Source organism: Acinonyx jubatus, chromosome B4 (assembly GCF_027475565.1).
Source record: "Acinonyx jubatus isolate Ajub_Pintada_27869175 chromosome B4, VMU_Ajub_asm_v1.0, whole genome shotgun sequence".
Lineage (NCBI taxonomy): Eukaryota > Metazoa > Chordata > Mammalia > Carnivora > Felidae > Acinonyx > Acinonyx jubatus.
In genome coordinates this window covers 25,372,409-25,398,423 of record NC_069387.1, presented here as the reverse complement: position 1 = coordinate 25,398,423, position 26,015 = coordinate 25,372,409, and the positions used below count along the sequence as shown (strand labels likewise).

The following is a 26,015-nucleotide window of genomic DNA, read 5'->3' as shown; positions in this document are numbered from 1 at the left end:
TGGCTCATGGTTACATTTTGCTGCTATTAAATTGCCAGGTTTTGTTTCCCACCTTTAACCGAAGGTGAGTCTCCTAAGTCCAACGCAACTCTTAAATTTCTGTCCTATTAGTAACAACTATTTTTTAGACTGTTTTTTTAAAAATACTTTTCATCATGAGGAGGGCACCTTTTGGGATGAGCACTGGGTGTTGTATGGAAACCAATTTGACAATAAATTTCATATATTGAAAAAAAAATAAACACAGTAGGATGCATGATCAAAAAAAATACTTTTCATCAAATAATATAGACAAAAAGAAGTAAAGGGTTCTGCCTGACTCACTTCATATTTGTAATAAGTTGATAATTGCCAGAATATTGTTAAATTTGTAGGGTACCTAGGCATTTTAAGGGCGTTTTAAGGGTTGTCTAAGTATGCATCCTATGTATTGAATAGATAGATTAGTTTACAGACAGAGCTGTGCTATGAAGATAATCCCCTGTTGAAGGTGTTATTTTGAAAAAAAAAAAAAAGTTTTTTCCTCATTATTTTTCCCATTTGGGCACTTAATAAGCTGAATGAAGGCTTGTGCTTTTACTGCTTTTGGTATACACCTTCTTTTTAGACCAAGACTCCAGTGCAGTCTAAAATGTAGGTTTTCATGAATTCTATTTATTTGTTGACTAACAACTTTGAAATATTTAAAATACATTTTTTTTCCCTTTGGCTTTTCTAAGATGTGGAAACAGTTGAGTGTGGTAGGTGGATTTTTTTTTTCCCTTAGATGCATCTTCTTCCTACTTTGTGTTTTCTGCACATTTAATCATTTGCTTTCTCATTTTCTTTGTGCTTCTCAGAGGAAATTAAAGGTACATGTATAAAAGTTTCCCTGCCGTAGTCTACTAATTTTGTTTAGTACACATCTGGGCGGATTAAATTGAACATAGCAAGTAGTTTATAAAAGATTTTGTACATCCAGACGTCCCTCTTGACATTACAGTAACTGAAAATCATGATTGGACTTTGTTTTAGAAAGAACTGCACTATTTTTGTTTCATATAGCAGAAATATAGAAAGTAATCTGCAATAGTATGTTATTTTTTCCTCTGCCAATAGTCTCAATGCTGTTCAAATATATCGTCATCCTCACTTTAACATAAGGATGTCAGGGGCATCTTCTCAACTATTTGACGTCTGCACAAGCTGTGTTCTCAGTTCCAGAAGTACATTGATGCAAAAATTAGGGTTCTAAAGCAATAAGTGCCCCGCTACTTAAATTAAAATTTGAAGATATGCATAACCCAGTTTTCATTTAACTCCAAGAAATAATGAGTAGCACGTTGTTTGTTTTAAACTGCTTTCCTCTGTTCATTTTTCAAAGTCAAAATCAAAATAGAAATATTCTGCCTTTAGTTCTTCCCGACACAGAATGTCTTCCCATCAAAAGAAAAGACTGTGTCTTCGTTGTAACCTTTCTCTCTAATCCAGAGAGCCGAAATAAGTTCTGTATTTTACATATTATCCAAGAGCCTGATTTACAAAAATAGGTTCACTTTGGGGATCCAGTGTGGTGATTTTCTTACCTGTGAAAAGTAGAAACATCGTAGGCAGACCTTTTATAATTTCCTTGGAACTGCATCAGGTAACCCCTGCGGAAGGTTAAAAAACAAATCGCATGATGTTTTGAAACATGACTCGAAACTTAAATATAAAACAAAATGTTTTATGTTTAAGAGTGGCATTGTGAGGGCTGGTTGACGCTGTGCTTTACAGAATCGTTTTGAGTGATTTATTTTTTGCATCTGTGGCTGGGCTTCTCTAACTGTTCTGCTTTATTTCTCGGCTTTTGTTCTGTATGCTTTTACCCTCCATCCAGAAGATGCTGAATATGCTGGTAGCCACAGTGGAACCTATATAGGTGAGCAATCGGTCATGGAAGAGGATTTCTTTCTTTCTGTTGCTTTCTTCAAAACCACGATGTTGTTTTATCTTAAAGGAGCATATCCGCCCTAGCATGCTCTGATGTTCCGGGGGGGGGTGGGGGGGTGGGGGGGTAGCATGAACCTTTATGTGAAACAGGCTCAGTGGGTTGGACATAAAGGAATTCATAGTGTGCTTTCGTGGTGCTGTCCAAGAAGCTCTCCAGATGCTGTATTTTTGTAAATCATCGTATGTTTTTGGATAGAAGACGAAAACTGTGGTGAAGTCATTTTATGTAGTGAACAGCGGCTGGACTTTTCTAAATTATCTGGTTAGCTGTTAATTAGTCGAAGCTTCGAAATAACTTCTTCCAAAGTAACTTTTTGGTTTTTGTCTTCTAATGATTTATTCTTTGCACAACACCCCTCTACATAACCATTGATTGGACAGCCCCAACTATAACTAAGCCTATGATTAAGGCGCTAATCTGTATCGGAAGGGAAAATTTTCCAGTGTGGCCACGCCAAGGGATGTTATAAGCAAAAGCCAAGGTCTCTGGAAATTGTTAAAGGCGTCAGAATTCTCTTCATCTACATCTTCATCTCACATCAGACCTTTCCCGCCCTTGCCTTGTAGGTAACTGACTAGTTCCCTACTTGCGCTCGTGACAGGTGACTATGTAGAAACACAGCTTTCGAGACGACTGCTTCACCCTCCTTAATTTTAGACAATGTCTCTTGGTTATTGGAGAAATTTGCCAGATACTATATTTAGTATTTAGTATATATTATCTCAAATGCTGTGAGACTGGTGGTATTTTTTCTGCTTTACTGAAGGGAAACTGAAGTTCAGAAAGTTTACGGGAAACACCTAAGGACCTACAGACAGTGAATGGTACATCCTGTTCCACATATATATCTGTGCACGTGGAATGCCTGTACTTGATCTTTGACAGCATGCTGCCCTTTAGTTTTTCATTGTACAAAACAAACCAGAAACTCCATGCCGAAATCTAGAGTATTCCCGTTTTTAGGCTAGAAAAACTAGAAGTAGATGATCAGACAGGAGTTGAAGTTTCATTCTTTCTTTACTCATTTCAGAACAGTACAGCGTGCCAAATATCCTGTATATTGGTTAATCCCTTCTCCTTACACCCTTAGAAGCTTTAATGGCTTCAGGCAGCAAGTATTTATTGCCCTGATTCTGTGGTCAGCTGAGTGGTTCTTCTGGTCTGTGTCAGCTTGCTGAATCTTTGCAGTCTGGTGGTTTGGCCTGGCTCTGGTTGGTCTGAGGGGTTGGGGGCTCACTGGGTCCACTGGTTTCTGTGTCCTATAGTTGTTCATCCTCCAGGACACTAGCCCGTAAAGCATCTCAGGGTTCCAGACGGCGACAGAGAAAAAAATCGCCAGTGTGTATGTGAAGCCTCTGCTCACATCACATGTGCTAATGTCCGTTGGCCAAAAGGGAGATGTGAAGAGATGGGCAGACATTACTACAAGCTTCTACCTCTCTCAAAAATAGAGGTACCTACTTCCCTGACTTGAAGGGCATTAACCTCAGTTAGATGGTAGTGTGTATCCATCCAGTGAGTGACTGTGGTATAAAGCGGTATCTGATGAGAGTCACATAAAATGCTGTAATTCAAGGATTGAGGGGATGATCATCCCAGCAGTGAAGGACTCGGTCCCATAAGAGATGACGTTACAATTGGGCACCAAGCGTAAGGTGGAATTATAGTCAGCAGCAGGGGATGAAGGTGGAAGGAGTAACATGGGGAGAGGTGACTGTTGCAAAGCACCAGGCCTATTTAGAGTTGGGTGACACAATGTGTGTGTGCTTTCTCTGCTGTGCTCTGGAACCCTGAGATCACAGTAAGGGCTGGCTTCCTGGACAGTGAAAAACTACAGGAAAATGAGGTCTGGATAAAATGCCATCCGATCTAGCAAGAGCTCCATTGTTATCTAGAATCACTGATAACTCTGAGAAGCTAAATTGCAAGGTGTCAAGGAATAAGAATGGATAGTGAAAGAAAGATAGCAGTTGAGTTTAAGGCCATTTTTGTAGTTGAAAGTAGAAGTATTTTAGTGGGAGAGGGAAATAGGGTCCATTCTTAGAGATGATGGAGCTGATGGTAAAGACTTGAAAGTCTTGAAATCAGAAGGACTTTGGTTGAACAGAGCCCCAAAGCAGACTAGATAGGGTGGAACTGAGCCTCCAGGAGTGCTTTAGATTAAAAGAACTTGGCATTAGCAGGTGAGATAAAACATGCAGATACCCCACGCCCCTGAGTAATTTTTAGGAAAAGGCAGGGGCTTTCTGTTTCCAGGAGACCATGCTACATCACCCAATTACGGACGAGAAGAGGGCACCATCTCGGTAAAATGGGAATATCATGCATCATACAGTGATTCATATCCAGCTGGTAGTGCACAGTCTTTAGGCTATGTTTGGACAAAATATATATTTTTCTTAGGCCCACAAATTTGAGAAATTCCACATAAAAATTTCTGACTCCTTTGACGAAACGGAAGACGTGACTACACTAGGCCTTCATCTTCTGATGACCAGCTGGAGCCGAGTTACAACTGACTCTGTAAATGGAGCATAAGGTCTCTGGTTGAGCACAGTGCCCACCACTTACGGTCTTGCCATGCTGAGGCGGGACGTCCGTAGACGTTCTCCTAACAGCTGTGCTGGTGTTTGTGTTATACCAGTGATGCATTCCTTGGGATCCATGTTCTCCAATGTGGCGGAAATAAATATAGCCAGATTGTGTTTAAGAAAAATGGGACACCCTGTTTCTCTGAGGACTGAGTGTGTGGTGCAGAACGCATTCATGTCGATGGAAGACAACTTAAGATTTTTCGGCCTGTCTAGCTTCTGAAGGCTTATGAATTCGCAAGCCCTGATGACAGATTATAGCTATCCATTCCACTCAGCTCCTGCTCTTAGAGAAAATTGTCCGTTCCGGTGGCAAAGGGAAAAACATGGCCAGTGTGTTTTAATATATGTGCATCATGGTGGTGTTTCCTTCTGGCCTAAATGCTTAGTCTGACATGTGTAGCAAGAGACTGCCACAGGTTCACGTGTCATGAAGTTCATTTAAGGAGGACTGAGTTGAGGGAGTCTAGCAAGGTGCCTGAGAAGACAAGCATACGATAAAAAGACCCTTGTTTTTAAAACGAATATGAGGGGCGCCTGGGTGGCTCAGTCGGTTAAGCGGCCGACTTCGACTCAGGTCATGATCTCACGGTCCGTGAGTTCGAGCCCCGCATCAGGCTCTGTGCTGACAGCTCAGAGCCTGGAGCCTGTTTCAGATTCTGTGTCTCCCTCTCTCTGACCCTCCCCTGTTCATGCTCTGTCTCTCCCTGTCTCAAAAATAAATAAAACGTTAAAAAAATAATAATAATAAAAAAAAATAAAACGAATATGAAAGAATAGGATTCATGAATGAATTGTGTTTCTGATAAGTGTCTTCTTTTAAAGAAACACTTCAAATAAGGACCACAGATTTGAAACGTTTTCTTTTGCAGGATAAACAAGTTTGATCATAGCCTCTGGTTATTATATATATAATTTAAATTATATTATTTTTTTTATTTTTAGACTACAATTATATACATTATGTACATTATAAATAATATAATGGAACAAGTTGACTGTTATGTGGGAATCTGTTTTACCCTAAAAAGCCAGATCCTCAAGATTTTTATTTTTTTGTTATTTTTTTCTTTATTTTTTAATTTTTTTTTTTTTAATTCCAGCTAGTTACCATACGGTGTAATATTAGTTTCAGGCATCCAGTGTAGTGATTCAACACTTCCATACATCGCCCCAGTGCTCATCACGACAAGTGCATACCTTAATCCCCATCACCTGTTGCTCGCACCCCCCCCTCCCCACCTCTCTGATGGTGACCATCAGTTCTCTATAGTTAAGAGTGGACTTTTAAAGGAGGTCTCACGAAAGTAACATGCTAACATAAATGACTATTTTATGGTAAAAGTATTATCTGGTAAACACCTTAAAATATACTGTGAGTGTTAATGCTGTGACTTTTTATTAGTTTTTCTTTTTTTCCCTCAAATAATTCTATCAGTATCTTTGTCTTTTGTTAGTTAGATGAGCTCCTCGTGTGCCGTGAATATTAAGCCCTCTCTCTGTTGTGCACATGTTCTTCTGATCTTTTGGTTGGCTTTTACCGTTTTCTATTCCAAGATTCACAGCATCTAGACAAGATCTACATAGCCAAATCTGTGAATTGTCTCCTGTCTTCTGAGTTTTCTTTTGTATTCCCCACATCAAAATCTTTGAAAATAATTTTAAATTTTGTATTTTTATTAGAGTAACATATGCATTAGGTTAAGCCCATGAAATTGCTTCATAGTCCTGTTTTGTAGGTCAGAAGGCAATAGAATGCCATATGGCTCTACTTAATAAATTGTTGGAGAAGTCAAATAGTATTTGCAAGTCTTGCAAACCCAAACCAAGTGTATCTTTCCCTTTTCCTTTCTAGTCCTACCTTTTCCCTCAAGGCACAAGCACTTTAACCCTGGTTAGCAGTTTCTTCTGGTATTTACAAAATATAACTGTATTATAGTAGTATTTCTGGATTTTCCCCTCTAATATTTATTGGATGCCTATTAGGTTCTAGACTCTTGCAGGCACTGGAGTTTCAACAAAGATCAAAACAAATACCCTTTCATAGAGCTTCCATATTGGGGGTAGGTTGGGGACTGACAACGAAATCAATTATATAATACCTTAAATGGTAATTGGTGCTATAAAGAAACAAAACAGGAATGGGATGATGGAGGAACTGGGGAAATGGGGCTTCAAATTCCTTGTTGTTGTTGTTTTTTTAAGTTTACTTATTTTGAGAGCGAGAGTGAGCAGGGGAGGAGCAAAGAGAGCGAGAACGAGAGAGAGAGAGAGAGAGAGAGAGAGAGAGAATCTTAAGCAGGCTCTGCGCTGTCAGCACAGAGCCTGACATGGGGCTCAGTCTCACAAACCATGAGATCATGACCTAAGCAGAAATCAAGAGTTGGACACTTAATTGACTGAGCCATCCAGGCACCCTGGGCTTCAACTTTCTATTAAGTGGTTAAGGAAGGCCTCTGTGTAATGGTCATGTTTGAGCAAAAAAACTGAAAAGCAGCCTTGTGGGGAATGAGAATTCCAAGGAGTGAAACAAGTATGTGCAAAGGCCCTGAGACAGGACCCTGACACATCCAAGGGTAAGTAAGGAGACCAGTGAACACGGATGGATAGGACTTGAGGTTGGCAGTGTAACAGAATGGTAGTGGAGAGGAAGGGGACAGAGGGGCTCTTCATTGTGTGTAAGATTTGAAATCCTTGAAGAGTTCTGACCAGTGACGTGACCTGACACATTTTTAAGGATCACTCTGGCTGGTCTGTTGAGAAGGGACCACAAGGGAGCAAGGGCAGAGACAGGGAGCTATGTGGGAACCCAGGCAAGAAATGATTGTGGCTGGAAACAAAATATCAGTGGAGGTAATCATAAGATATGGGATTTGGAATACATTTTGCAGGTAAGACAGGATTTTGAGACAAGTTGGAGAATCAAGGATGAGTGCACCATTTTTGGACTTAGTAACTGCAAGGGTGGAGTCACCCGTTCCTGAGATGGGGGAGACTGTGGAGTAGAGGTTTGGGGTGGGGGGGAAATCAAGGGTCCTCTGTGGGATATGCTGAGTTTATGATACTCAAATAGAATTGTTCAATAGGCAACTGGATAGGCAGTTTTGAGTTCCAGCTGTTGATTCAGAAGTTGTCAAAGTTAGGTAAGATTTAAAGCCATGAAGCTGGATGAGATCACCAGGGAGCGGATGTAGGCTTGGACAAGAGAAGAACCAAAAATGAAATAGAAGGATATCCAGGGATGTGATTTTTCTAGGAGCCAATAAAAGTGAAGTTGTAGGAAGGGAAGGAGTGCTCAAATAAGGGGAGGGAAGAGAATCAACCTTTGATATAGTGATGTGGGAGGTACCCGCAACCTTGATGAACAGTTGGTAGACGGTTGAGCTGAAAAGCATTTGACAGGGGCGCCTGGGTGGCGCAGTCAGTTGGGCGTCCGACTTCAGCCAGGTCACGATCTCGCGGTCCGTGAGTTCGAGCCCCGCGTCGGGCTCTGGGCTGATGGCTCAGAGCCTGGAGCCTGTTTCTGATTCTGTGTCTCCCTGTCTCTCTGCCCCTCCCCCGTTCATGCTCTGTCTCTCTCTGTCCCAAAAATAAATAAACGTTGAAAAAAAAATTTTTTTAAAAAGAAAAGCATTTGACAAAATTCAACACCCTCTCATGATAAAAACTTAAGAATAGGAAGGAATTTCCTCAACTTGTTCAAGGGCATCTACTAACACCCAACAGCTAACAGCATGCTTAATGGTGAAGGACTGAGAACTTTCTCCCTAAGATCAGAAACTAACAAGGATGTGCATTCTGGTCTCTTCATTTACCATAGTACTGGAGGTGGAAGCCAGAGTAGTTAGACGAGGGAAAAAAATAAAAGTCCTCCAGATTGGCAAGGAAGTAGTGAAACCATCTCTATTTGAAGAATACTTTATCGTGTATGTAGAAGATCCTTTTTCTGCATCAATTGATATGATCATGTGGCTTTTTTCCTCATTCTAGTAATGTGACGTATAACACTGATTGATTTTTATATGTTGACCCCAACCTTACATTGCTAATATAAGACCCATTGCTCATGGGATATATATAATCCTTCATATATGCTGCTGCATTTGGGTTGCTAGTATTTTGAGGAATAGGGATATTGGTCTATAGACTTTCTTTTTCTAGTGACTTCTTTGACTTTGGTATCAGGATAATACTGGCCTCATGTAATGGAGTGGGAAGTGTTCCCTACACTTTTTTAAAGTGTTCGTAAATTTGTTTCATTGTGTCACTTATTCTCTAAACATGTGCTAGAAATCATCTGTGAAGGCATCTGGTCCTGGGCTTTTCGTTTTGCAAAGTTTTTTGATTACTATTTAAGTCTCTTTGCTCCTTAAAGGTTTATTCAGATTTTCTATTTCTTTTTTCAGTTTGAGTAATAAATCACTAGTAATTTCTCTATTTCATCTAGAGTATCCAATTTGTTGGCATACAGCTATTGATAGTATTCCCTTAAAATCTTTTTATTTCCTCTTGGTAACAGTGTCCCCTCTTTCATTCCTAAATGTAATAATTTGTGGCTTCTCTTTTTTTATTGATGTATGTATGTTAATGGTTTGTCAATTTTATTGTTTGATTTTCATTGGTTTTCTCTATTCTAAATGATATTAAAATGTAATTTATTTCTTCACTAAGAAATGCTAGTTTATTCTAAAATTTTAACATTTCCCTTCTAATCCTCTATATTATTCAGGCAACTGTGTACACACACACACACACACACACACACACACAGAGAGAGAGAGAGAGAGAGAGAGAGGAGAGAGAGAGAGAGAGTGTGTACAGTGTGTGTGTGTGTGTGTGTGTGTGTGTGTGAGTGAGTCTAAGGAATTGGCTCACATGATTGTGGAGGCTTGGTAAGTCAAAATCTGTAGGTTAGGCCAGCAGGCTGGAGACCCAGAAATGAGTTGTAGTTTGAGTCCAAAGGCCATCTGCTGGCAGAATTCCTTCTTTTTTAGGGGAGATTTTTTTTTTCAACTGATTAGTTGAGGCCCACCCACATTATAGAAGGTAATGTGCTTCGTTTGAAGTTCACTGATCCAAAGGTTAATCTCATCCAAAAAAACACCTTCACAGAAACATCGGAATAATGCTGGCACAAATATCTATATGGGCAGTATTGCTCAGCCAAGTTGACACATAAAATTAACCATAACATTCTCTTCCTCTATGTCTATGGTAATTATCACATTGACGAAAAATTTACCCTTTGGAGATTTGTTATTTCCCATCAGTGTTTTTCTTACTAACAGAAGTAGTGTGAACAGTACAAGTCAACTAGATGGTTTTGGGACATTTTGGTCACTGTATCGTACAGATGACCATAGTATCCTGGTGTACATCAAATCCCAACAGCTACCACAACTTTCACATATACATTGAGTGCCACTAGTTTTAAAGAATATCCACGTACACAGGATGGGTCTATATCCATCCTCGGGGCATAGCACATTTATCCAGTTCTAGGAAAGCTCTGGAAAATAGGGGAGTGTCCAGAAATTTAGACTTCTCAGGAGGACTTTTCCAAGGACAATTAAGACAAATTTCTGAGACTCTGGCTTATTTTAGAACCTCACCCTTGCACCTCATCCTCCTTCACACTCTATCTCCTGAGTCTACAGAAGGAGAGGAAAAACAGAAGTGATTTACCCTGTAGACACAATAGCCTCGGGCCAAAAATGGGGCTACCCAGGGCCTGCTTGTAGATTCATGACAGCTGTTGATCTAAATCAGGCCAGTAGCTCAGTGAATACATCTGATTATATTCACTTTCTTTGAAGTGCATAAAATCAAGCACGTTATAGCATATATATAAGTAGCCCTTAACCTCAAGACCATTACATTTTTGACATTCTGTGTCAAAAAGTGATCTAATTTGACTCTTTCAAAAGAAGTAACATTATGATACTCCAAGAATTGAATGTCTGTTTGTATAAGAATTATATTGTAAAACCATACTTAATCAGCTGTCAGTGATACAAATGTACACTGTGTGGGATGATTCTTACTGATGTGTAACATGCTGCATTTCTTAGAGGTCTGCTTATCAATAAAAGAGATTTAGCTGTTATTATTGGAAGGAAGGAAAAAGCTCACTGAGCAGGCAGTGTAAGTTGTGTTAATTGCATAAAATTTTATGGCAGTAACATGAAGATAAGTTGATAGTATGCTGTAAATATGAAGTGTAAAACCTGGACCTTTTAAAGTTGAATCCCTGTAAGTCAAGGGCTGCCTGTATATAAAGATTGTTAAACCATTTATATTTATATAAATATATGAATAATTAGGAGCAATTAATTTCCTCTCACAAGCTCTTGAAAATTTCGTTTAGCTTTGGTGGATGGTGTGGAAGTTAGTGTGTGTGTGTGTGTGTGTGTGTGTGTGTGTGTGCGCGTGCGTGTTGGCTTCTATACAGCCATTACTTCTCAATAGTACAATAGTCAGCTTTGAAGATTCTCTCCTTTTTCCTAATGTAGTACAGAATACTGTATATGAAGAATATTTTTTTACATTGGTAAGAATTACAGAATGTTTTTACTCTGGTTAATTCATTATAGAAATCGTGTTATAATCCATGCATCCTTATCATGCGTCTGTCTTCAAACATAATTTCTTGCAAATGGTTTCCTGAAAAATCATCAGTTTCTCCTCTTCTGGCCTTACTGGAGTACTTCATGAATTCTTTTAAAACAAAATCAGTTTGGGGACTTCTGTAAGTTAAGACTGTTCTTTCTATTTAAAATAACTGAAGCACTTACCATAAAGTTCAATATAAACAAAACTGTACATTTGCTGTTCTTTTAAATGTTATTATTTACCTATCTCTACTTCTGTGTGTGTGTTTTTTTTTCCTAATCCTATTTCTTATTTCTATGTGTAAGCACCATTGATTCTCAACCAGTTACACTGCCTATTTTATAAACCTAGTAAAAATTCCCATTTGCTCCATTATTAAGACATTTTATTAAAGAATGTTTTGTAGGTAAGTACAGTTATGTCTAAATATACTGCCTTAATATTCTTCCAAAAAGTAAAATTTATACAAAGAGAACATTTAGAAGCATTCTTTTAAAAATGGTACAGGTTCTTTCTTGAACAAGAACTCTGCATAATCTCATCATGTCTGGAATACTACTTGGAAATATTTTCTCTGACAGAAAGAAACCATTCCTGCTTGGAGAATTTTAGGTTGCATAGACTCAACTTAAAAAAATATATTAAAATTTAAAATCAATTTTCTCCTCTTTTTAGGACTATATTTTTATATTTAATTTTATGTGTGCATACTGTATTTTCTCATAATTTTGAAAGCATGTAAAATAAGTAAAAACTCATTTCTTTATTAGCTGGCTGGCAGAAAATTAAATTCTCATATGGTTTCTCTTTTTTTGTGGTAATACTATGCTATGCTTTAAAAAGAAGTTGTCAGTGGTATCAGGAAAACTTTTTAAGACCGAAGTAGTTTTTTTTTTCTTGGAAATTGCAAACTGGTATCTTATATTAGCTTCCATGATTTCACTAGGTACTTTGAGTTTCTAGTTTTTATTTTTAGCTTGAGATGAGCTGAATTATTCAAGGGTGTTTATGGCATTTGAACATTACTTTAAGTTTTATTGAGAGCAACTTTAAACGTGTAACATTCCAGAGGTGAATTTTGTATTTGCTCAAAGGCCTTGTTCCACTTTCTATACAAAATTAGCATACGTAAAGTTGGTTAATACAGTCCATGGTCATGTTCATGTGTCTTTGATGATTTTTTCTTTTTCGGACATTGTTTTAGAAGATGAGTAGAAGAAGCTGCCTACCCCAGCTTTTTCACATCTCACTTTTATAGTTTTATATTGGCGTTTCTTTTCAATTTAAACCTCCTCTCAAGATTTTTATCTGTTTATTTGTTCGTTCTTAATTATCCTTAAGTGTCTTTGGGACAATTTGATGATTGGGATACTATGGAAGTATCATTTCAGTAATATTTTTGTCTCAGGATCATGTCCACATAGTTTTTACATGTCAGTTATGATTTCTATCATTATAGCAACATTGGCATTATATTAAAAATGTTTATTTTAATGGAAATTTTCAATGTTTTGTTAGCAGGAGCCTAACATTGTGTAATAGTTTCCAGCTGCATAGTTTTTATTAATGTCTATGTGAGGTTTTTTAATCTTCTTAAAAAGTTCATTTGCATTAAAATATTTTCTTCCTTGTAACTAAGGTACCTATTAAACTATTAAATATTAGCTTTGTCAAATTAATCCAGTGTTTTAAGATACAAAAAATGATTTTCATACAATGTGTTGTAGTTCTCCCAAGTTAAAAAAAAACAACAACAACACATTTTCATGTATTTAAGGAGAGAAAAAGAATTGAAGTGTTTATTTTTATCTCCTTTTAAGAAACCTAAGCAGTTTTCTTGACTCTGTTGATATCAAGTAAGTGTATTCCTTTAAAAATTAGGAACTTTAGAGTGGAACCTTCCATAAATCTCTAACTTTTGAGATTCCTCTGATCAATATTCCTATTTGATGATTCAAACAATTGCACCGAGATTCTTCTTTTCCCATTCTACAAACATCTGTAAAATTGAAACAAAGCGAAAGCTCATTTATTATTAAAAACATCAGGAATACATTAATATTTGATGTTATGAGACCAAATGGGTTATATGAAAGAAGTGTAACCAAAGATTGAAACTGTCCTATTTGAAAATTTTACGTGGTAACATTATAGTATTTATTTTCTTTGAACAGAAAGGCAGATCTCACTTGTTCACATGTGTGATTTCTGGGGCTGCTACAATTGGTGGTGAGTCACCTTGACTCTGTTGGAGGGCCTTTTGTGTTCATAGACGTTCATAAAATGCCATCTAAACGGTCTTAAAATTTTATGAAAAATAATTATTAAAATGACATATTTGCACTGTAAATTCACACCAAAGTTACTTATTTATGGGAACAAAGAATGCAAGAACAATTTATGATTTTTAAAAAAGATTTCACATCAGTTGTATTAGTTTGGTTATAAGTTTTCAGAGCTCTGCTTTTCTCTCTCTTGACCTTTGGTTCTGTCTTCTTGACCTTTGATCTTTAGTTCTCATCCTATATTATTTTTAAGAAATCATTTTCCATTATTTTTACTTCTATTGCTTTTTTAATATTTTAATTTACTGGCTGTTTCTAACTATTGTAAATATAAAAATGTCTATTACCACAATCATTTCAAAATACAGAAGACTAGACCCTACGTCTGAGACATAGTCAAAACGGATTTTGTATTTTAGGTTGGTACGGCACACAATACATCTGTCAGTGGATTTCATTTGTTTGGGTGTTCATATATTATGAACTCTGTGTTTTGTGGGCTTTTTTTTGTTCAAATTTTAAAATTGTGTGACATTATAGAAAATTTGAAAAACAGAATAAAAATTGTCCACAGCCCTCTCACCCTAACACAACCATTGTCTGTTGTTATGCATTTTCTTCCACGTTTTTTTATCCATACCCACTTTTTATATTAGTAAAAAAGTAAAGCTCTCATAGTATGACTGTTGTATTCTGCTCAGTTTTTTCCACTTATTATTATATCAAATGTATTTTATGGTGCTCTAAATTTTTAGAATTGTAATTTTAATGACGTCAACCTCATTTCTTTGCAAAAATGTGTAATTAACCATTCCCATACTTACGTATATGTTGGATACTTCAAGTCTTTTTTTTTTAAATTTTGTTACTGTTAGAAATACCAGTAACATATGAAATCATAGAATTGATAGGTATAATACTTATCTATAACATGAAGCTTATTTTAATAGCAAATGATTCTTAATTTACATATGTAAGCATTAAATTTTATACTCTTTGAGTGAGTGGTGTTATATAAATGTCGTGAAATGGCTTTGTCAATGACCAAGTCACAACTGCCTGAGTTTATTTTATTTATTTATTTATTTATTTATTTATTTATTTATTTATTTATTTCTTACTTACTTAAAAGAAGTGTCAGTGTTGAATTAGAGAACTTGCTAAAAATCTTAGTTTCTGGTCATGAGCCTGTGTTGCAAAACCCCTTAAATTACAAGTATTTGGGAATATTCCTGTGTCTCTTGGTAGACTGGGAGCTTTTGGAGGGCAGTGACACTGTTGTGTATATTTTTATATTTTACACATCATGTTGAATACAGAGACGTATCCAAAATGTGCTGTTATATTTGGAAAAATGTCTCTAACAGAAAAGAGCTTACGATTTTTAAACCCTAAAATACGCTACTGCTCCTTTATCTTTTCTTATTTACTTATTTCATAAAGTAACAGAAGGCTCATCATTTTTTCTACCGTACATCTGTGTATTTAGAGTACAGACTTGCTGTTTTCATCATTTAATATTTGAACCAAAGTCTTGGTGATCTTTTTTTTTTCAAATTTTTATTTAAATTCTGGTTGGTTAACATACAGTATAATGTTAGTTTCACTTGTAGGATTTAGTGATTCATCAGTTACTTGCAAACAACACCTGGTGCTCATCACCACACATGCCCTCCTTAATACTCCTCACCCATTTAACCCATCCCCCCCACCACCTCCCCTCCACCAACCGTCAGTTCTCTATAGTTAAGAGACTGTTTTATGGTTTGCCTCTCTCTTTTTTCCCCCCTATGGTCATCTGTTTCATTTCTTTAAATTCCACATATGAGTGAAATCATATGGTGTTTGTCTTTCCCTGACTTATTAAACTAAAAGAAGAGCCACTTAAATCCATGGAGTACTTTGCCTACCTCATTGGGTTGCTGTGAGAATTAAATGGATTAATCCACATGAAGGCTTCAAGGGTGTCTGTTATCTAGTAAGTTCTCAATACATATCAACTACCACCATCATGACTTCTGTTGCTTTGGTATTGATATTATCAATAAGAGAATTCTGTAAACTCAGACCAAGAATTAATTACCTTTTTATTTTTTTATTGTTTTCATCGTGACATAATAAGCCATCTGGTACTTCAGTACAAAGAATGTATCAACATAAAGTAGTGAAAGAATTGTTCAGTAAGTATTTTTGGGACCATTGGTTAATTACTTAGAAAAATATAAAGTTACAGCCTCACCTCACAAGCTTGATCTCATGATTACAGCTGAGTAATTCCAGATGGGATAAAAAAAAATTAAGTGTAAAGCCATGCAGCCCATTTTTTTTTTAACTTAAGAAAATATAGGTGAATATCAGACCCAAGGAATAGGAAAGTCCTAAAAACAGTGGGAGAAGTCACAAAAAGAAATGCACAGACTCAAATACATCAACATTTTACATTTCTTCAAAATGGAATGTTGAAAATCTTAAAAAGTGTTTGCATCAAATTAGGGCCAAGGACTGTGACCTTAAAAGACATATGTACATGTATGTATTTATGAAGACCCCAATAAGAAAGTGATCACAATGTGTGAACAATTTAAAGAAGAAATAAGGCGTGCAGCTGGGTGATAAACATGAAAGAACGGTCAACTCCAATAACAGACAAGATGAAATCATACACAGTTTTTCACTTGTCAAATCACTGAAGATTTCAAAGCGAATTAGAAGTCTCTTCATGAGAGACTGGTAATATGGGTAATTGTATTTGCTGCTGGTGGAAACGTACATTGCCCTTCACTGATCTGAGAAGCATGTGGACAAGATCTATCTAGCTTCTGGCAACTTATCCTAATGGAATAATCCACAAGATGGAATAAAGGGAATGTTCAGGGATGTTTATTGCGATCTTCTTGAAATAAGGAGCAAAAAACAAGCAATTTAACTGTTTCCTTTTATAGTAAAAAAGACTTTAAACAAAGCCTCACAATTATATGATAAGCTAACAAGTCACTGTAAATGATTTCTACTGGAAAATATTAGATAAGAAGTGTCTCCTTGCGATTAGTGGGCTGACCCGCAGCTGCAGTTTTACTATAAAGTCACTTTCCTATTGTAGTAAAGTAGACGTGTCGTTCCTTTAAAACACACAAATCTCTAACAGCTGTGGGTAAGCTTGCTGGAAAAAGCCTGTCCATAAAAATGTTGAGCCAATTATAAATTACAAAAATGTGAAATATAAGGAAAAATATATTTTGTGTAAAACTGTGCCCTTACTCCAGATTCCTTGTTACCGTTCCGTTTCCCTTCCTTCTTTAAAGCCAGTTCTTGCTAAGATTTGTGCATTGACGGTGAACTGGAATTAAATAGGTTCTAGGTTTTTCAGTTACCTGAAAGGATGCTTTGCTTACTTTCAGTTCAAGTCTACATTTTTAAGTCTTCCTTTTAATTAGAGAACCACATAAAAGCTGAAGGTAAGAAATTGCCTCTTCCTGACACGGAGTTAACTCTCCTTTAAGCTTAGACTTAGCCCAGGTGTGCTGACACATCGCTCACTGTGTTACCCAGGTTTGAAAATTACCGTCTCCGCACTGCCTTGAACGGCACACTGAATGAGCTATGACCCCAGACTACTCACGGGAGATAGATTCTTGGAAAATAGCCTGTTTTGTTCTTTTGGTCTGAGAAACCATCACAAGCAATTACTCTGAATTTTGTACCTTTTGTCATATCCTCTGTTCCAGCTGTTTTTTATTGGTTGCTCTGGGTTGGGAATTTTTATTTTATTCTGTGTATTTATATGTGTGGATATATAACATATATAATAAAAAATATACACACACTGTGATATAAATATGGAACATAAACAGGTATCTGGGTCAGGAGAGTACATGATTGTGATAAGAAGACAGAAGAGAAGGATGCTCTTTAAATTTAAATATTGTACCAGAAATAACATATATCCCTAGAGAGATTATCTGGGGGCAGGAAAAAGTGAAAGGATAGTGCATGCTAAATTTTTTCTGCTGTGTTTCTTTAAAAAGCTTTACTATTTTAATAGGGTACTTTTAATATTTAACATCTTTAAATCTGGCTTTAATTTTAATAACTATTCTTTATATTTAAATGCTGTTCTTTTATAACAGCCAATTAAAAACTCATTAATAAGACCCTTAACTTATTTTTCCCTTTCTTGCTAGTAGACCGTGTACTGTGGGAACACAGGGAGGTATATGTTTCTGCCTTCTAGGTACTTTCAGTTAGTTGGAGACATAATCAAGTACTAATCCATAGCCAGTGTATGTAGGTATTTACCATATGCTTGGTACTGGGCCAAATGCTTTACTTACTTAATTTTTAAATGTTTGTTTATTTTTGAGAGAGAGCGAGCAGGGGAGGGGCAGAGAGACAGGGGTCAGAGGATTTAAAGCGGGGTCCACACGACAGCAGAGAGCCTGATGTGGGGCTCGAACTCATGAACCAGATCATGACCTGAGTCGAAGTTGGACGCCTAACCGACTGAGCCACCCAGGCTCCCTTGGACCAAATGCTTTATAGGAATTGCTTGTTTAATCCTTAACAACCCTGTAAGGTGGATACTGTTATACTCATTTTAAAGTTGAGGAATGAGCCTTCAGGTAAGTTTTTGAAAAAGTTGGCAAATCACACAGCTGTGTCAGAGCCTGTGGTGACCCAGACCTGGCCACCTGTGGTCCTCGATTTTTAGCACTCAGGACTGCTGCTGCTGCTCTAATAGAATTGGCGTGACGACCTGACTGCCATTTTTCTTTTGTGAGTGTTTTGGGTCAAGACACTTCAGCTTCACAACCTGTGGGAGTTCTAGTCACTCGGTAGTTGCCACCTGGAAAACTGACGTGAATGAGGTCAGGACGTGTCATGGTGCGCGGGCAAGTGCAGTGACGTCTGTGACGTCTGTGTGGCCAGGGAGTGAGGATGTAACGGGCCAGATGGTCTCCCAGGTTCCTTGCAGCACTGTGTCTTTGTATGCGGTATTTGGTCCTTACGTCTGCCTCTTAGAATTTTCTCTTATGACAGTACCAAATGTGTCCTCCTTTCTTTGTTGAAATTACATTAAGAGAATGAAACAGGAACGAAGTAGGGTTTTGCTATTGCCTTTTTAAATTACTTGAATTAGGAAAACTTGTATCAAGCACCCTACAGTGAGTGTCACCAAACTAACCCTATGGACCACGGTCCCCATCTCTGATGTCCCGAGAACCTCACACCAGAAATCTGATTACCTTCTCTCTTTTCCCCACCATCTCTTTACTGTTTATAACGAAAGTAAAAGCTTCCGTTAATTGTAAAAAACTCAGGTAAACACTTTCACTGAAATGCAGGATTCAGCTAGAATTCGTGGCTCAGAAATTTTTTCAGGTTTTCACTCTTGGACTTCATTTGCTTTGGATGAAGCATTTATGTCCTACTTAGAGTCATTCCTGGGACATAAGTTTGTTAGTGACTTGAGTAAAACCCTCCCTCCATGCAAGCAATAACCACGAAGAAGTTTCCCTTTCTACCTCCTTATCCTCTAATTGCCTTACATGAGACAAGAACCATGGGAACCTGAAATTCGAACACTCTGAAACACCAGCATCAAAGAATTAGAATAGCTGATGTGTAATTTTTGTGCTCAACCAGGAGCCATCTTCTACTGGATTCCAGAGTGAGCCAGCAGTCACAGGTGACAGCAATGGGGGTGGGGGTGGGTTGGGATGGCATAACTAATTTCTGCAAATTGGTCTGAGAAGCATTGCGCTAAAGCTCTGGTGGGGGTTGTAAGGATCCCTCCCACTTCTGGGGTGACGTTGTGAGGACTCAGATGTAAGGGAACCTCTTGAGACCCTTTCCCCAATATCCTGAAAAGAGACACGATAATAAACAACTTTCTATGACCCTTTATATAGAAGTTTAAATCCTGCCTGCCTGTGTGCTTTTAGAATTGACACTTTTTCTTCATCCTGGGGCCTGGTTGGCTCATTTCCCCCTGTGCTTCCCTGGAATCTCATCCTTCTTTGAGAAATACCAATGTTTTATCACTTGTCCAATTTGCCTTTTTCTCTTTGCCTTGTGCCTTTGATATGAGAGCTTTGGAGTGATTAACTCTGGTCTCAAATCCTTTGTAAATCTTTTTCCTCAAATAATCCAAGTATCTCAAAATCAGAATGACTCGTGGTAGGCCACAGAAATATACTATCAGATGAAGTTATATCTCCCGATTCTTAATAGCCTGGCTGGTTTTTTGTTAAACTGTGAACCCGTAAGGTGAGTGGTATATAACTCCATGGTTATTGATAATTGTTTTCAATACTGGCCTTTATTTTGAATCCTATTAATTTCTTAAATCCAATGGTAATATTCTTTTTCATTATGGTTCCTAAAATTCAAACAAAACAGTTTTAACATTCTTGCATTTTATTATAAAATACCTCTATTTAAAAATTATTTTACTGATCAAATTTGATCAGTATTTTTTCAAGAGAAAAAATATCATTTTCTAAGAGAATGTATTTCTTTACATTTAAAAATGTACTTTTTAATTTTAAAAATGTGCATTTTGCTTTGTACTATGGAGCTGATACATATATGCATATATATGGATATATGTGTATATATATGTGTATGTACACATATATGTATGTATATATATAAATACGTATACAACTATATATACAACTATATATATTTATAAAACGTTTCAATAAGCAGAACAGTTTTCTCTTCCTCAAAGTCTGGATTTTGAGGGTTGGTTAGGTCAAGAACTGATTGCACTTCTTGCCGAATTCATACTGTTTATATGGATGCAATCATACTGTGTATGATAAGCATCACTATTCTAGAAAGGAAGTAAAACCTGAGTGATGCAACAACACGAAGGGCAAGCAGAATGAAATGGGGATTGACTGAGAAAAAGAACTTTTGCCTCAGCTTTTGGAGCTCTTGGTGTGAAAAATGGTAGCAGTGAGCTGGAGAGGTCTCCTGAAGCAGACATCAAATTTATTGAAGTACTTCTAAAATAATTTTAGCAAAAGATCATGTGATCTATTGATGGGAGTACACAGTCGAGACTATGAATCTTATTTCCAAATTTCAGTAGGCTTCAAATTATAAAACCATAGATGTTCCATGGAAGAAAAAGGACCTGGACTTGGTCATTTACTCCCCCTCCATTGGAGTCTCATAAAAGTTAAAGAACTTGCTCTTTGTGACTGGCTCGTTCCGTCAGCCTGATCCATGTATAGGCATGTTTGACACTGAGCTGTCCCTAATTTAGTTTTCTTTTTATTCAACAATAGATGCTTGTCTGTGCAACAGGTATGTTGTTAGGTTATGCTTACAATACAAAACAAAATATTCTAGTGTTTATGAATGAAGTCATCATTTATATTTGACATTTTTATAGGGCTTTTAGCTTTTTGCTTATCAAATGTGTTCATCAGTTAATCCATGATAAATTATGATTTCCAACTTACTTTGCTTTGTATGTATTTTACTCATTGATTTCTGGAAAGAACTCTTTATGGTTTGGAACTGAATAAAATTTATAAAACTACAAAGATAAATGTTAGACAATTCTCTTATAAATTGTTTTAATGAAATTGTGAAGTATCTTTGTTTTTGTCTGTTACAAAATATACTTGTAACAGCCTTATGGTTCATAAAATCCAGCCAGATTTGAGGGTTTTTTAATTTTTGTCTTTTTGAGGTTTCTTTCTTTAGTTCTTACTACTAAAAAAATATATATATGTATATATATTTTTGCAGCTGGTTTTAGGAGAAGTTTCCGTCTTAGTAGAAAAGATAAGAAAACAAATAAGTCCATGTATGAATGCAAGAAGAGTGACCAGTACGATACAGCTGATGTGCCTACCTATGAGGAAGTGACACCCTATCGGCGGCAAACTAATGAAAAATACAGACTTGTTGTCTTGGTTGGTAAGTGTGTCTTTTGTATTAATTCTGATGAAATAAGTGAGGTGGTAAGAATTTAACATCAAAGGGCATTATGCTTGAAGATTTCAAGCCACAAATCTCATTTTGAACACTTTTTGTTTGGTCTCTAAAATGACATTTCAGTCTTTTGTACTCCTATGACATTCGTGAGACTTAAGATGTCTATGAAGAATGGCACTGGCATTTTAGTGGGACCTCTGTAAGGGGGGATAGAAAACACATCGCAATATAGTAAAGTAAATCAGCGTAACTAAGTAATAGAAACTAATATTTGTTAATGTAACATGGTGTCTTTCACATCATTTTGAGGCAGTAGCCATGGTGGAACTTCTTATGGCACTTAGGCCTTCAGTGAAATAAACTATTTCAGCAGAGCTCTGAAGTATTTAAAGCTGGAGAGTCAGTTCATGAAACTGCTTAAAGCAATTAATAAATATATGTGGTGATTTCCATAAACGTTGGCTGGTTTGACTCATAGTCACGTTCTAGCGTCTGTCTGATCCACTCTTCATAGCCATGCGTGCAGTCGTGACCTCCGTGTTACTCCACGCACCTCATTCTGGTTGCCATTTCTTTAAAAATTTGGAAACAGGTAATTAAGCTCCAGTGATCAAAACCAATGATGGGGGGGGGTGTGGATAAGAATAAAGGGGCCTGGTATCTGTTGGTAATTATTCCTTCATAAACTGAAGACGATCATGATGGGGATGAGAATAAATGGAAACGCTAAAGAGTCACCCCTTGTATTGACACAGTCCTCTGAGAGGTTACAGCACATACTCTTGATAGTGGTGATGACTGGGAAATGATGCAGTTTCTCACACCTGATGGCACTGGAAGAGATAGTCACATCATTTGCATGATTTAGAAACACTCACATACTGCAGAGTTTCCCTTATTAACAGTGTCCCCTTCTTCTAATCAATGGATATGAAAGCACCCCCCAAGCCCCACCTGGAGGAACATTCTACATCTGTTTTTATGTTTACTGTAGAGCCTGCAATACCCCAGCTTCCAGTCCCTATAGAGTTGGGCTAAGAGGAATATAAGTGTTCCCCAGTTCTAAATCCTTTTGTGCCTCATGGGGGCTACTTGGACTCCCTGGTCCTTTTCTACCCGTGTCCCTCCCAGCACCCATCTTAGCAGCATCTCTTCCATCCCCGTTGCATCTTCTGCTCTTCAGCCAAGGTCTGCTGCTTATCTGATGAGAGATGCCTTGTGATAAAAAGGCAAAGATAGCATAATTTCCTGTTTCTCCTTAAATCTGAGGACTCTCTGTAACTGAGGAGTTACTGTTACATCTGTGCTACTTTTGGTTTCCCCGGGGGATCAAATTGAAAGAGGAAAGCAGAATAGACTTTGATCTCTTTTTCTTTCCTGTAGGTGCTAACCTTCGGGGTGAGGAAGGAAAGATAGATGAAGATAAACTATGGGTCTGAATAGTAATGCAGGGAAGAATAAAAGTAAATCATAGTCACAAGCAACTAAAGATGCTTGATGGTTATGGAAAATAAATACTCCCTAGAATCTTCCAAAGGAAAAGAGGTTAGGGGGATGTTGGCCTCATGCATGTTAGAAGTAGCCGTGCACTTTTGTTAAATGGCGCTATATACAGATGTCACAACCTTCTCTATAGTTCTTAAAGGAGGTTTCTAGTATCTTTTTTGTGGATGCCTTGAATTTTTTTATGTAGATAATCTTGTTATCTGTGACCAGAGACAATTTTATTTCTTTGTTGTAGGTATTTTCATCTTTATTCGTGTTGTATTCTCTCTTTACTTTAGACTCTCCAGTATGATGATGAATGGGAGTAGTGAGACCATCTTTGCTTTGTTGTCAATCTTAGGAAGAAAGTACTCAATCTTTCACCATGAAGTATATTAGTTGTAGGTTTTTTTATAGATGCCCTTTACCAGGTTAAGAAAATTCCCGTCTATTGTTAGTTTGCTGAGAGTATTTATCATGAATTGATGTTGAATTTTGTCAAATGGATTTTTTTCTGCATCTGTTGAGATGATTATATGGTTTTTCTTATTTGATCTGTTGAAATGGTGAACTGCATTGACTAGTTTTTGTGTGTTGAATGAGCTTTGCATGATGTATTAGCCTTCTGCACAGTACTAGGTTCAATTTGCTGGTCTGTAGTTTTCTTAAATTTGTTTTCATCTGCTTTTTGTATTAAGATAATGCCACATTTATAAAATGTGTTGGGGAGTGTTTTCTCCTCTTTACTTTTCCAGGAGAGCTTGTATAGAATTACTTATTTTCCTTTAAAATGTTTGGTAGAATTATACAACAAAACCACACCTTGGCTTGGAGCCTTTTGGGGAGGTTTTTAACTACAAATTTAATTTCTTCTTTTAAAAAGTAGGGAAGAGGACGAACGGGGAGAGGAAGAGAGCATGTGAAGAGTGCATCTTTCTACCTTTATACACACACACACACACACACACGACTATTCAGGGTGTCTTTCTGAATGAATTTTGGCAGTTTGTGTCTTCGAAGCGATTTGTCCATTTCACCTAAATGGCCAATTATATAAGCATAAAGTTGTTCATAATATTTCCTTAATATCCTTTAACTTTCTGTAAGGTCTGTAGTAATGTCTCCACTTTCATTCTTATTATTGGTAATTTATGTCTTCACTCTTACATCCGGTATCTATTGCTGCCTAACAGGTTACTACAAATTTAGTGACTTTTAAGTAGTGCATACTTATTATCTGAATGTTTCTGTGGGTCAAAATTTGGAGAGTTTAGGCATGGCTTAGCTGGGTCCTCTGCTTCAGGATATCTCATAAGTCTCTTAAGGCTGTGCTCAAGCCTTGCCATGAGGTAGTCTTCTCATTTGAATGCTAGACTGTTAAAGGATCTGCTTCTAAAACCATGTATGTGGTTGTTGGCAGAGTTCATAATGTGCTCTCAGTTCTTTGCCATGTGAGCCTATGCAACATGGTAGCTTCATTAAATTGTATTAACTGAGAAAGGAATAAGGCAAAATATTCCATGTTCTATTGGTTAGAAGCTAATAACAGGTTTTGCCTACAGTCAAGGAGAGGGAATTACACAGGCGTGGAAAACAGAAGAGTGAGGATGATTTCTGGCCTTCATACAGTCTAGGTACCTTAGCTCTTTTTCTAATTTATTGATTTTTTATAAAACCACTTGTACATTAAATTTTTTTTTCTATTTTCTAAGTTTTATTGACTTGTGCTCTTTATTATTTCCTTCCTTTGCTTACTTTGGATCCATTTAATTTTCTCTTTTTCTAGTTTCATAAAGTTGAATCTTAGACTATTGACTAGAAACACTTTTTTTAAAGATTTAACTATTGTTAGGCATAAATTTATAATTTCCTTCTAAGTACTTCATACTACAAATTTTGATCTGCTGTGTTTTGTTAACATACCACACAGATCAGAATATTTTCTTTTTCCTTTGTGATTTCTTTGATCCATGAGTTTAGAGTGTATTAATTTCCAAATACTTCGGGATTATCATCTTTCTGTTATTGATTTCTTGTTTAACTTCACTATGGTCAGATAGTACACTTTCTATGGTACCAATTCTTTTAAGTTTATCAGATTTTGGCGGGGCAGGGGTACCCAGGATATGGTCCATGTCCTCTGGTGTTCTGTGTGCACTTAAAAAGAATGTGGATTCTGCCATTGTTGGACAGAGTGATCAATACATGTTATTTAAGTCAAGTTGGTTGATAATATTATTCAGGTCTTTTATATCCTTACTGATTTTTTGTCTACTTGTTCTGTTAGTTGTTGAGAAAGGAGTGTTAAATTCTCTTTAATTGTAGATTTGTCTATTTCTCTTCATATCAGTCAGCTTGTACTTAAGATATTTAGAAGCTCTGTTGTCAAGTGTACACACATTTAGGAGTGTTATGTTTTCTTAATGATTTGGCCTTTTTATTATGTAATTTCTTGAAGTCTGCCTTGTATGATATGTAATAGCCACTCAAGTTTTCCTTTGCTTATTGCTTGCATAGTGTATCTTTCCCCATCCTTTTATTTTAACCCATCTGTGTGTTTATTATTAAAGTGGATTTGGGGGTGCCTGGGTGGCTTGGTCAGTTGGGCGTCCGACTTCGGATCAGGTCACGATCTCGCGGTCCATGAGTTCGAGCCCCGCATCGGGCTCTGTGCTGACAGCTCAGAGCCTGGAGCCTGTTTCAGATTCTGTGTCTCCCTCTCTCTGACCTTCCCCCATTCATGCTCTTTCTCTCTCTGTCTCAAAAATGAATAAACGTTAAAAAAATAAAAATAAAATAAAGTGGATTTGTTGGTTTGTTTTTTATAGATAGCATAGTCTTGGGTGTTGCTGTAGTTATCCAGTCTCATAATCTATATGTTTAATTGGTATGTTTGGACCATTTATATTTAATATAAACTATTGATATGGTTCAGTGCAGCTCTATTATTTTCATTTTAGGTCTATTTGTTTTCTGTTTATCCCTTTGTATTTTGTTTATTTCTCTGTTCCCCTTTTCTGACTTCTTTTGGGTTTTTTGACTTATTTGATTTTAATATATCTGATGACTTTTTTGCTTTATTTGTGTGTAATTATTCTCTAGTTACTTTTGAGG

General features: G+C 36.9%; 1 protein-coding gene across 4 annotated transcripts in view; it reads left to right on the top strand.

Annotated features, from left to right (window-relative positions):
* Positions 1-26,015, top strand: part of MPP7 (MAGUK p55 scaffold protein 7) — a 290,238-nt gene that overhangs the window by 212,498 nt on the left and 51,725 nt on the right. For all 4 annotated transcript variants that reach the window (XM_027073705.2, XM_053225441.1, XM_053225440.1 and 1 more), the window contains one exon: positions 21,228-21,398. In XM_027073705.2, coding sequence (XP_026929506.1) covers positions 21,228-21,398 — 171 coding nt within the window. The remainder of the gene's footprint in view (positions 1-21,227; positions 21,399-26,015) is intronic.